This window comes from Rhea americana, unplaced genomic scaffold (genome assembly GCF_003343005.1).
Source record: "Rhea americana isolate MKP2758 unplaced genomic scaffold, rheAme1 scaffold_86, whole genome shotgun sequence".
Lineage (NCBI taxonomy): Eukaryota > Metazoa > Chordata > Aves > Rheiformes > Rheidae > Rhea > Rhea americana.
Window position 1 is genome coordinate 2175005 of NW_028187044.1, and position 12599 is coordinate 2187603.

General features: G+C 44.2%; 1 protein-coding gene across 1 annotated transcript in view; it reads left to right on the forward strand.

The window, feature by feature from the left end:
* Positions 1 to 242: 242 nt before the first annotated feature.
* GRID1 (glutamate ionotropic receptor delta type subunit 1) overlaps positions 243 to 12599 on the forward strand; it is a 492844-nt gene continuing 480487 nt past the window's right edge. The window contains exon 1 of the mRNA XM_085323688.1: positions 243 to 438. Within this exon, the coding sequence (XP_085179814.1) occupies positions 243 to 438 (196 nt within the window). The remainder of the gene's footprint in view (positions 439 to 12599) is intronic.

Sequence of the window (12599 nt, forward strand, 5' to 3'; positions counted from 1 at the left end):
CCGGCGTGTGCGCGCAGCGGCTCCGCGGCCGCGGGGCGTTACATAACACGCGCCGCCAGATGTTTGCGCGCTGAGTGCGCGCGCAGGACAGCGGCGCGGCCGCTTGCGCGTGGCTGGACGCGGAGCGCGGCGCGGCCGCGTGTGCACAGCCTCCGAGGAAAACCCCCGTGGGCAGCGCGGGGCTGCTCTCCCGCCCCGGCCCCACGGGGAGGGGCGGCGCGGCGCGGGGGGCCGCCCCACGGATGGGGTCGGCGCTCACCCTCTGCCGCCTTCCTCCGCCAGGTGCCATTTTCGAAGGCAATGCGGCCAAGGACGACGAGGTGTTCAAGCAGGCGGTGTCGGATCTGAACCTCAACGACGACATCCTCCAGAGCGAGAAGATCACCTACTCCATCAAGCTCATCGAGGCCAACAACCCTTTCCATGCGGTGCAGGAAGGTGAGCGCGCCCCGCCGCCGCCGCTCGCCGCCAAACTTTCCCTCCGTCGGCGGTGGGCGCTGTGCTACAAGGAAAGGGGCGGGAGGGGAGCGACGGTACCGTGCCGTGCCGTGCCGCGCCGTGCCGCGCCGTGCAATGCCGCGCCGCGCCGTCGGCAGCGCCCGCAGCGGCGCCCGCCCGCGCCCGAGCCTCCGCCGGCTCCTCGGGATCGGCCAGGCGGCTCCGTAGGCAAAATCGTTTCAACTAGCGTGCCTTTTCCTTCTTCCTTGTTTTCCTTCCTTTTTATTTTTTTCCCCTCCGCAAATTAATCAGCTTGCCTTTACAAATTAAGACTCTTAAAAAAAAAAAGACAGTTTGCGATTGAACGGGTTGGTTATGGCCTGTGTTACCTCAGAAACTGTGTTTTTCAGTAGTAATTGTTCTCGTAACAGAGCGCTGTTCATACATCCAGATGAGAATATTAAAAAAAGAAAAAGATTCATCACCAGCCTTACCCTTAGTTTAACAGAGCACAGAGTGAATTTTTCCCTGTGTGAAAATTTGCATTAATCCATATGTATTTGTGTACAACTTGTGTACATGCAAATTATAGTTACAAAATTACACTAAATATTAATTTTCATGAACTCCAAACAATTTCTTCTGCTATCTTTTTGCCTCAGCATAGGTACTAGTTAGTACCATACACAGGCAAGAGAAACAGAAAAACATACCTTTCCAAGGGTTTGATCCCATTAATAATAGGATTCTCCCTACTGCTTTGAAAGCTTAGCAAGGGGAGGGTATGAAAAAAATTAAGCTTTATGAAAATGAGACTTTAGAACAAAACTCCCTCCTCACAGACACTGAAGAAAAATCTGTAAATAATGACAGAGTTGATTTATTGGCAAAGATTGACTCTGAACAGTCGGGTCTCCTTACATTTGCAAAAGCTGTGTGTCCTATATTGGAGCTTATTCATATTCATGGCAGTGGCAGTAGTTGGCTGCCTGAACAATTGCTTTCAACAGTGTCTCTTCTCAGAAGTAAAACTTTATAAAACTATTCTGAACGCGCTGGGATCTGAGCTGACAGCCTTGTGGACAGAGTCCCTTTGCTGGGTTTTGTTGAGAACAGAAAAGCATGACCAGCTGGAAGGTTCTTTTTGATCTAGTAGGATTGTGTTTATTTTTGGTTTTGTTTGCTAATCTCAAAGGTTAATACTGCATTTAAGAAAGACTACTTTCAAAATAAAAATTCTGTTTGGAAAATCATGGTGAAGCCATGGGTAAAATTTTTGTCTATTCATTACAGAACGCTTGTGCTACTTGGATATACGTAAATAAAGGTGTTGCCTGGTGCCCCTTCCAGGAGGCCGTTCCAGTGCTCACGTGTCTATCACCGTTAGAGTTGTTCTGTGAGGATCTGATAGCGTGCTGGAGGATTGAGGAAGTGGCTGATGGATGTTGACAATTCCAAAGAGAAGTTGTTCTCTACCACTACTTCATTAAGGTGTATCAGAGAGCCTTCTTCTGGGAAGGCTGCAAAGCGATCCTATCTGTGAGTCAAAACCTTGCCACGGTGGGAGAGCTAAGAAGAGTGTCAGCCTTTACTCAATTTCCTGCTTGCTTTGTTGCCTTTTTTTATTTAAGATTTAATTTCCTTTTTTTGAAACTGTTATACAACATGCTGACAGATTGATACATGGGGCGCACAAGTAGGTGGCGGTTCCTACCGTGCAGTGTCTTTCTGCCCGGTGTTACTCGGTGTCATTCTGACTATTCACGATCTCGCTGAATGCCGCTGTACAGATGCCCTGCTCGTTTCGGCAGAGTATTGTGTATAGTAGTCAAAATGACCCGGAGCAAATCTGCCCGCACTGCTCGCAGAGTGTTGCTGCAGCTACATAAAGTGCCCTGACACCCGTGTTACTCTTCTGCAGGGTCTCTCTAAGCAGTGCCATGGAAATCAATGTTGCAAGCATTAGTTTCATAGTGATGGAACTTTTTATAGTAAAAAAACTACAGTTTTGAATAAAAATAGACCGTTGTGATACTTGTGCCAGAATAGCTCGAGCAATCAGACAAATCACAAGTATTGTTTTTATTTGATCTGCCTTTTGCACAGTTTTATGAATTCACTTTGTGAATTGTCCCTTAAGTCCTTTTGAAATGAATCCTGCAAGCACATGGATCCTCATGTAAGTGATACTTTGCTGGTAAAATTATGGAAAGTCATCACTCTGTGTAGCAAGGTGTTTTACCCAGTAACAAAATGTTAATTACTTATGGTGGTAGTTTCTAACAAGTGTTCGGCCTAATATTTATGGGGCAGTTGTAGAACTGCTGCACGAGTAGAAAGCATGGAAAAGTAGTAACTGTAGGATTTTTTCAGTAGCATCGGTGTGATTTCGGAACTAATGGCCTGAGACAAAACACCTTGTCTTTCACAATGGAGTAATTTTCAATGCAGGGAGGTGCGCGGAAGTGTCTTTGCATGTTGAAAAAGCTTTAGAGACTTTGCTTCTGAGAGAGAAGGTCATTGTGGCGATCGGTTCTGGTGACTGAAACAGGGAAATGAAATTCAAAGGTCCCTTTTCAAAGATTTGGCGGACACTCACGTTAATGGTTTTGTAGCATGCCAGAGAATAGTGATTAATAAGTAAAATTGTGAGTGTTTTGCCTTTGTTTTTTATTTTACTGTACATTGCAGAAGCAAGATCCTGTCGTGCTGATAAGCAGAAAGATTGGCTTGGCCCCATCAGACTCCAGTTTTACAGCAAAGTGCGGCAAGTGGATGGAGGGAATTGCAGCAGCAAGGGATGTAACAGCAAAGAGTACATGCGTCTTGGTGTGTGCATAAAATAGGACTTTGTTGTCCATTTGTGATCATGAGCGTTTGTACTTTGTAGAATATTGCTTTTATGCATTTGGCAATTACTTGAGGGAAAGATTGTTCTTTCAGTGACTATAATGGGAGAAATTATATATGAGGAGTTGTTATTCCTTTTATAAGATTCTTAAGGAAATCAACTGAGGTCATGAACGCGATGTTAAATTACATTCTTCCCTCCAAAGGAGCTGTGTGCTCCATTTGTGCGAAGTGATCGAGATGTGAAGTAATGAGAGCTTGTTTACATGGGGTGTGTATTTAACCTGGTAATGTGGCAATCCTTTTTGTGATTCAAGAATTCAAAGACGATCAAAGTCATGAGAAACGCTTTAAAGCTTTCACTTCAAACTGGGATTTTTGAGCCTGCCATTGGTACTGAGAAGTGACTTTGTGTATGATATATGGATGGAAGACATTTACAGCCTGGCTTGAAAATAGGATCGTACGTTTAAACTGAAACCCAAACAAAAGTAATGTGTGAATTTCTAAAAATTTTGCTTTTGGAGGGGGAATAGTCAGCAATGGGTCAAATGTGTATAGCCAAAACTGGGGCGTCGAGAAGCTAATGCTGCGGCTGAACTTGYGCTGATCTTTTGGGTGTCTGTGTTGTATACCGTTGAGTGAATCTGTTCCCTCAGCTCTTGTATACAGGACTTGGGAAGGGTATTTGCTTGGGATAGCTCTTGAGCTGTCTTTGCTTAGTGTATATAGTTCAAGGTACTACCAGTGTTGCTTCCAGACAGTTTTATTCTTTGAGGYAGTATAAACTGATCAGTGTGCAGGCACCTAAGATTAAACACAGAACTGGAGAACAGGACTCACTGGCTCCGTTGGTACTCTTAAATTTATTTGCCTGGCTAAAGCTCCAAGTGGAGCACGTGCACACTGTGCGTAACGTAGCCGCACGCGCGCGGTCGCCCGGTCGGGAGCTGCGGAGGGCCTGGGAGACGGCGGGGCTGCGTGCCCGCGCGTGTCGGCTCTTCCGCCCCTCGCTCCTTCTGCAGCCTGGCGCGCTGGTTCGAGGTGGCGCGGGCGTCCCCACGGCGGGATCAGATGCACCTTGATTTTAGCCGGATGCAGACTGCAGGCTGTAGGACTGTTTTCTCTGTCGGGAGGATTTAAGCTTGCATGGCTGTTAAATGTGGAGGAGGAAGAGCTGACGGCAGCTGCGCAGAGATACCCTTGAACGTGGAGGTAGCGCTCCCCTTGCCGTTGGATAAGCTTGGATCCAGTACCTTGTAAAGTTACGTCAAGTAGCTGTTTTAGCTGTTTGCGTAAACGCGGAGTAAGGCGTTTTGTTTTGCTAGCTTTAGTTTCAGATGCCCTAGAAGTGAAGGTGGTTGTTCAGAGTCAGGATGTTTTAGTACAAGACTGGAAGAATAGAAAGAAAGGGAAAACATACAGATAGAGATGCATAATGTGATAAAAAATTCATAAAGCGTTGCGTATATGTTTTATTAGTTTTTTAAAAATACAGTTTTATTGATTTGACCTCCTTGGATTGGGGAATTTGTTGTTTAGCTGGCAATAGCACCATAGGCTGTACCTAGATTTTTAATAGAAAACATAAAAAAATAATTACATCTCTTGCCAGCTAGAATTGCAGAGTATTGGTTTATATCAATATACTGTCAGTTAATTTGCCTGCAGTGGTTTCCCTGGCATTGCTCGGTGTCACATAACCTTCCCTCTACCCGCTCTTCTCGAGCAGCTTGCGTGCACACAGGTTTCACGGGGCTTTCGCGAGGATGCGCTGCCTTGCTTGGAGCTTTCGGACCGCTGCGCTCCGGGCTCTCCAGAAAGAACTTACTGTTGCCTACGTTACTGCTGGTTTTAACCTGAGCTTTCAACGCCTTTTAGAAACAACCAGAAAGAGTGTATGTGGGGGCACCCTCCCATGGTCCGAGAGGCCTTGCTGTGTAACTACACGTTTTTCCTGCTAGTCGGCTGCAGTTAAAAGCTGTTGCTCAGTGGGGTGAATGTGCTTAGCAGTGTTACCTCCTTGTGCCCTCCGAGACCGAACCACGACTTGTTAAGGACTGCCACAGTGAAGACATCTGTGACGCTCTCGCCTCACTGTGCTCGCGTTTTTACGGTCTCCAGTTGCATGGCCCGGTATATTATAAGCCGGAGTGTTTCACAGAGCTAAAAAACTCCAGCAAATTAAAACGTTTCCTGTGCTTTTGTTACGTTAAAAGCAGGGACCCGCAGATACCTTCGGCAGGGAAGAAGTCGATATTCCATAAAGGAGTCCCTTTGCTGCTGAGGATGAAGGCAAGCTACAAACCGTGGGCAAACATCCAAATGCATGTTCGTTGTGTTGTTTCTTTCCACTTGCAATTTGTTAGTTTGTGGCTGCAGTTTTCCCAGCTCTGCTTAGAGCTTGGGTACGGGTGCGAAGTACTCCGTCGTTTTGGAGACGGTCCCTCCGAAATGCCTCCCTGCCCTCGTGTGTTTCGTTTCCAGGATGTGCGGGGATTAGTTTTGTTCCCCTCTCTTGCCACGTTTGCTGGGTTTGGGGAGGTCCCCATCATCGCAGCCCAGGCCAAGCTGCCCGGGGAGCGGGGCGCGACGTCCCTAGGTGGTTGCATGCCTTGCAGTAGAAAGGTTTTGATATTGTCTGGAAGGTTTTTCTCAAGCTCCGCCTGCAGACCGGCTCAGCGCGTTTCTTCTCTCTTTTCTCATACACCAGCTTGCTCATGATACCTTCGTTTCCGTGCGGGGTGTGGGTCGCGCGTCCGTGTCGAGAGCCTCGTACGCCGGAGCGGCTGCAGGTTACGCTGCAATTCCTGTACAGTGCCTCATGGTTCCCCCGCTGCTGCCGCTGCCGATCCTGCTCGTTTATCAGGGAGCTGGGGCTGGCTTTCCTATTCCACGGTTTCGTTGCGCAAAAGGAATGCGCTACAGCATTAGCTAGCATGCTAAAATGATCCCGAAAGTTCAGAAATAAGCAGCGCTCATAAAAATAGTAATACATGTCTTTTGGGGTTAAAGATTATCTGTCTTTTTCTTTTCTTTTTCCATTAAGAAATTATATTTTTAACCTCTGTCCTGAGCACTTTGTGTGTCTGTAGTAGCTTTTTCCATGTGTGTCTGTAGTAGCTTTTTCCATTTGTGACTGTAGAGGAGGAGCTGTAAATGTGAAATGAGTCTCCAAGACTATCTCAGCCTGATGTTGTTAAACTAATGGATAAAGAAAACGACCCTAAATTATGAAACATAATCTGTACGTGTGTGTATATATACATGCATGCACATATACTCATGCAAATAATTTAATTACTAGACTTACTGTCATGTGTCCGGCAGGGGATATGCCTTGAGCCATTCTGTGTTCAGAGTCTTACAGATGATTAGAGGATTGACTGTCCAAGTATTGTGTTTTAAATTACATTTTAATACTTGCAGAATGAGATGAATTTAATATTTTGATATGATTTATCATGCTACAGTTGATCCACGCAGTGAAAGGAGTTAAAGCTGCACATTTTTTGAGCAGGGAGGTTATTATCATGTTTATTAAAATTGCTTGTGGCTTACTATAGCTTTTACTGGAAGAAAAAGCATAGTTGTACAACTACAACAGTGCCTGAGTGAAAGGCTATTGCACAATAAGACTGTGGCTAAAACAGTTACTTGAGATGAGATTCAACTTTTTGCCTTTTCAGAAGAACCAGTCACACTCTGCTTTGTCTTTTAGGTAAAGATCAACCTACTTTCTTACTTTTATTTGTAGTAAGTGCCTTCTGAGGGGAATTCCTGCTGTGTCTTTATCTCTGCTATCTAGTGCTTAGAGAATTTTTTTCAATTTACCCCTCAGAAACATTTCAGTTAGAATGCATAATTGGAATCGTACTGCTGTGTAAGTCTTGTAATTATTATTATTTTTAGCAGAGATCTTTTTTTATCTGGAAGTGCCCCGCTAGAATGGAAACAGCCAACACAGCTGTTGCCTTTGTGGCAAGAAATTTTTCCATAATTTAGCTATTTGAGTACATGATTTTGCATGGCTTGAAAAACAGCTTACATGTTCAGTTTTGCATTTGGACATTTTTTTTTCTTTTTTCTTTTTTTCTTTTTTCTTTTTTTTTTGATGTACTGGAATATGCAGCAACTTTTCTCCTACGGAGCAACTTTTGTGACATGCAGAAATGCTGTGCGTTTCCCTCCACCTGTTGGCAGATGTTAGGTTTCAAGCCAAAGGATGAAGCACTCCATGCAGAGGACACGCGTGCGGGCTCTGCAGTAACATGTAGGCGCCATCTGTGAACCCTTCCTGTTTCACTCGCTGCTGAGGAATAGGCCAGCTAGTGCTGGTCCTTAGTGAGCCTCTTTGGTTATTAGTGTTCTTGTCCATTAGCAAATTGAAGTGAGACCACTGAACAGCATGCAACAGTTTGAGATCCCGTTTCGTACCGTATGTAGGTGTGTAATAATTTCAGCGGCATAATAATGATACATGAGTAAACCAAGATTTCTTCTATTTATGTAAATTAAAGACAATAAATACCTAAAATGAGAAATTTGTTGAAAGGGTTTCTTTTATGTAGTTCCTAATGACTTGCTTTTAATTTTACATTGGAGACCTCATTTCTGTGCTTGAATCTAGGGGTTTGTGTGCTTGGAAAGACTTAGTAGCCTGAAAGGTTTGGCTTACCAGGATGACTCTCCCTGTGCTAGCTCTGCGGTTGTGAAGCTCCTTTCTTTTAACCGCGTTGTGGCATCTTGGTGCCTGTCCATTTTTTCCCTCTGTCTATTATATTAGATATGGAGATATACGGCTATGCGGTAAGAATTAATATTGGAGAGTGCTAACAGTCTACACTTGAATGTAAAAAGAACCAAGAAGCATTAATTTCAAGGGGTATTTGGCTGCATTAAAACACACAGCAGGGTTTGTACTGCCTGACCGTACTGAGAACCATTTCCTTAGCAACCTTTCACAGGGGGAGAAAAAGGACAGTAAGAAAACAGTTTTTCCCCTATATTCAACAGAATATTATCCAAGAAATGACTTGGTCTCTTAAAAACAAGCTCAAACCAAAAGACTCCTGATGGGTCCCAGCTCTCATTATGTATCCTGCTCCTAGTCAAGCCATTTAATCCACTGCTTTTTATCTTGCTCATCCGGGCCTGAGGTTTGAACCAGGAGCATCGCTGACAGAGCGCTCCTTATGTCCTCAAAATCTCATTGACAACTGCCTTGTTCTTGTTTGGGAAGTGACTAAAAGGATTTTCCATCTAAGCAAATGCTTGTGAAGTTAATGAGCATTACATTTTGTCAGCAGGTGAATGGCTGCTCCGAGCCGTAGCTCGGTGTTTAGGAAGCAGTGAGTGTTTTCTGCCCGGTAGTGCTTTCGCTGTAGGAGTTTTTTCCATTGCCCTTTGTTTTCTTAACCTCTCTGCTCCTGAATAAAGGGGAAACATCCCAACTTCTTCTGTTTTAAGATATATTGTCAGAGAGCTCGTTTCTTCTGGCTTGTTCTCGCCTGGCTGCAGTACTTCGGTTGCTTGCGCTCGCTCTGGTCTGAGGAGATGCTCGCCCGGCGTGGCCTGGGTTTCTGACGCGGCCAGAGACCGGCAGGGCTGCCACGGCGTTGGCCAGCGAGCAGCCTACGAACGGTCAGCCTGGGGCAGGCGTTCTCCTTGCCGCGGAAAGGAAAGGGCGTTTCCAGAGCGTACTCACAGGATGGGGAACGGTGGTGTCCAGCAGAAGGCGAGGTTGACTGAACCTCGGCTTGTAGAAAGTCACTTGTCCGTGGCAGCTGGAAATGAGAGTGCCTCTCTCTGCATTACGGCGTTGTGCAGTCCACGTGAAAAGCAATTTCACGTTTCAGCACTGCTTAGCTTTTTTCTCTCTTTTAACCAAATTGTAGGGTGGCTGATGAACTGTGGTAAGCCTTGAGGAACGGTTTGGAGGGCAGGTCTTGCAGCAGGGATTGGCTTTTAGACAAGCAGTGTCCTYGGTGAGCCATAATTTATATACCCCTGAAGTATGTTAGGACGTTTCAGCTGGCGGGGGGTCCTGCCTCCCCTCCGGCGGGGTTCTCACGGGGTCGGCCGCGCGCGCGAGCAGAAGCGCGGCTGTTAAGCTTCGCTGGCGCCAGCCTTCTTAAAGCGGGCTGCTGGAGCCACCCTCTCTCCTGTCGCTGCCGGTGGCGAGACCGGTTCACAAATGGGTTTCTAAAGATTTAATGCCTAGGGGTCGGTTTAGATTTCTTGTGACTGTGCTGCATGCTCTTTGCTTTTACACCACTGGAAAAGAGAAAAAAAAAAGCTAACGTCAGCTGAAACTCCGAGTCATCTGGGCAATGAAACGACCAGTGACGCCTTGGGTAAAATCCTCAAGATTCAGCAGGCATCCATCAGATTTTGTCCGTCGTGGAAGTGGGCCTTCAGCCCTGCAGGGAGTGGAGACGGACAGCTTTTCACAGGGGAAGGGCTGTTTCTACTTCTTACTGACTATCTATCACGTTTGCCATCCCAGTTCTCAGATGGCATTTTGCCATCTCGTTAGGCTGTTTCGCAGTGACCTAATGCCCCTCTCAGGAGGGGCTACCTCTGTTACCGTTCGGTTTGTTCTTAGTGTCTCGCTGCCCAGTCAGGGGCTGTATGGTTGTAGCTGCTTTCTTTCGGGTTTAGGGTCCTTCATCAAAGCCCAAGTTTCTTGAAGGCACTGCGGTGGTGAGGCATATCCTTCCTCATCTGTGGTTGCCCTTGTATGAGTAGCCTCTTCCCTCCCAGCSTGCAGTGCCATGCCTTGGTTTATATGGACAACAGGTTCGGTGTTCCGGTTCCTAATGAAATTTGTAAACTATTTCTCCTAATTCTGATATCTTCAGTGACATCAGAAACTATAGCTGACAACAGTACTCAGCTGTATTTGCTATACACCATACTGGCAGCTAACTGCATACAAACTAAAACGGTAATTTGGTCAGAAAATACTTTATAAGATGTCAGTGATTAGAAGACACTATATATTGCAATAATTTTGTGTCTTTTCATTTTCTTTCTTGCACTGACTGTCTTCAAGGAGAAGTAGTCCTGTAAGCTGTTCAATATGCAGAAAAGCCCTTAATGGGTATCAGAAAAGCCCTTAATGGGTATACAAGAAATAAAGCTTGTTGATCAAAAGTAGTGCATGTCCTGCACTCATGGGTGCAATGAGGCTGTAAGGTGTATTTGGTAATCCTGCTAACCCATCTTTTATTATTTTGGTCTGCAAGGAGAAGTATTTGTAAAGTAGAAACTTCTCTTTTGCCCTTAGAAGTTCTGGATGGTTGTATGAAGTTGATGGAAGTGGCACATTTTCCAAACGAAGGTGTGCAAGGAATGCTTGGAGCAGGATGGGTGGTTAATTGTGCTGTTATGGCTATWGTTGAAATTTATTTTCTCTGAAAAATAAAAGAATATACTGTTACCTAAGGTAATTAATAGGGAAAGTGATTATTCCAGATCTCTATTGTGTTTATAAAAAGTAAAAATGTGTTTAAAACTAATGATGTTCTTTTGGGCTTGCAGGGGAAAAAAAGGTTACATTCTGTAACTTTTGACACTATAWAGCATGATGTTGGCTATTTTTTTCATAAAAATCACCGCTAGCTGCCCAAGGGTGTAGTTTACCTCTGTGTAAAACTTGTGCATGTAGCATAAGTTAACTGTAAAATTCATACACTGTAAAATGTAGTACATGAGACCACAGAAGTATCTTAGGTGGCCCTAGAGAAAAAATATATCATACATACGAATGACACTTTACCTGTAAAATTCAAGTTATTCTAAGTCAAAAGATGGTYAAGGAGCAATGTAGAAAAAAGACTTGAGCCTGCATTGCTTGAATTCCTTTCCTGGGACAATTTGAACTAATTAGATTGCTTTCTCTGAGGTTGAAGAAAAATAGAGTTTCTTTGAATGTAGAACAGTGCAGTGACAGTTAGAGAAGCTTTGTTGACTCCAGTGACCCTGATAAGTGCCTTAAGACRTAGTGAAAGTTTATGTTAATTTACCTGTTAAATAACAATGGCTTTTGCAGAAATCTCTTCCCAACCATACTACTTTTGCTGGTGAGGTGTATTGGACTTAGAAAATACAGAGACATACATGGACTGAGAGAGTTCTTGTGTTTAAATATGTTTCTCCATCTCTTCAAGATTACATTGAATGTATGACTTGCAAATAGCTTGTCAGACTCTCAGATTAATTGGGAAATACTCAGGTTTTTGGAAGGTACTTTTTGAAGCTGGGAGTTTTAAATGGGATCTTCAAGGTTTAATGTGTTATTACTGTTTTAATAAATAGCCTGAAAATTAATAGAAAAGCTTATAATATAGTTGATAAAATGCATACCAGCCAAGGAAGCTAGTCTAAAACTTAGTGCATGAAGCACAAGTCTAAAACTTGTGCATGAAGTTGAAAATGAAGCAACTTCTGAAAAAAAAGTTTGTTTATATGTGAAATATGAATATGTAACTTCTTTATTTTTGAATATTTCTGGTAAAGCTATATTGAGTCAAAAAAAATTTCTGTCAAATCATTTAAATTTYTGATACGATATAACAAAATCATTAACTTCTTGAAATCATAGAGAGATACAAGTGCAAGTATATTTTGGTCCTGGTCTCATAAATCTAACCTTAAAAATGTCATTTGAATTTCTTATTAAGACGWTGTTAGTATGAAGTGAGTATGTGTTCCTCCCAGACTTTTTTTCCAGGATATTCATATCTGCAAATAATGGCTCACATGGGAAAAATGTGGCCATCTATAAAATATACTGTTTCATAGTGCCTGCAATGCATTCATCTGGAATAATACTGCGATTTCATTTGAAGATGGGAAACACCTATGATTTAGAGATCATTTAGGAAAACTTGACATCCATAGGTCCACAGGCCCTGATGCGATGCACCCATGAGTGGTGAGGAGAGCTGGCAGATGTCATTGCCAAGCCATTCTCAATCATCTTTGAAAAGACACGGAGAACAGGAGAGGTGTCTGAGGACTAGAAAAATGCTAATGTCACTCCAGTCTTCAAAAAGGGCAAGAAGGGGGAGCGAGGGAACTACAGACCAGTCAGCCTCACCTCCGTCCCTGGAACAGCTCATCCTGGATGCCATCTCTAAGCATGTGAAGGATAAGAAGRTGAGTAGGAGTAGTCAGCATAGGTTCACAAAGGGGAAATCCTGCGTAACCAATCTAAGCCTTCTACGATGGGATGACTAGTTTAGTAGATGAGGGGAGAACAGTGGAGGTTGTCTACCTTGAACTTCAGCAAGGCTTTCGACACT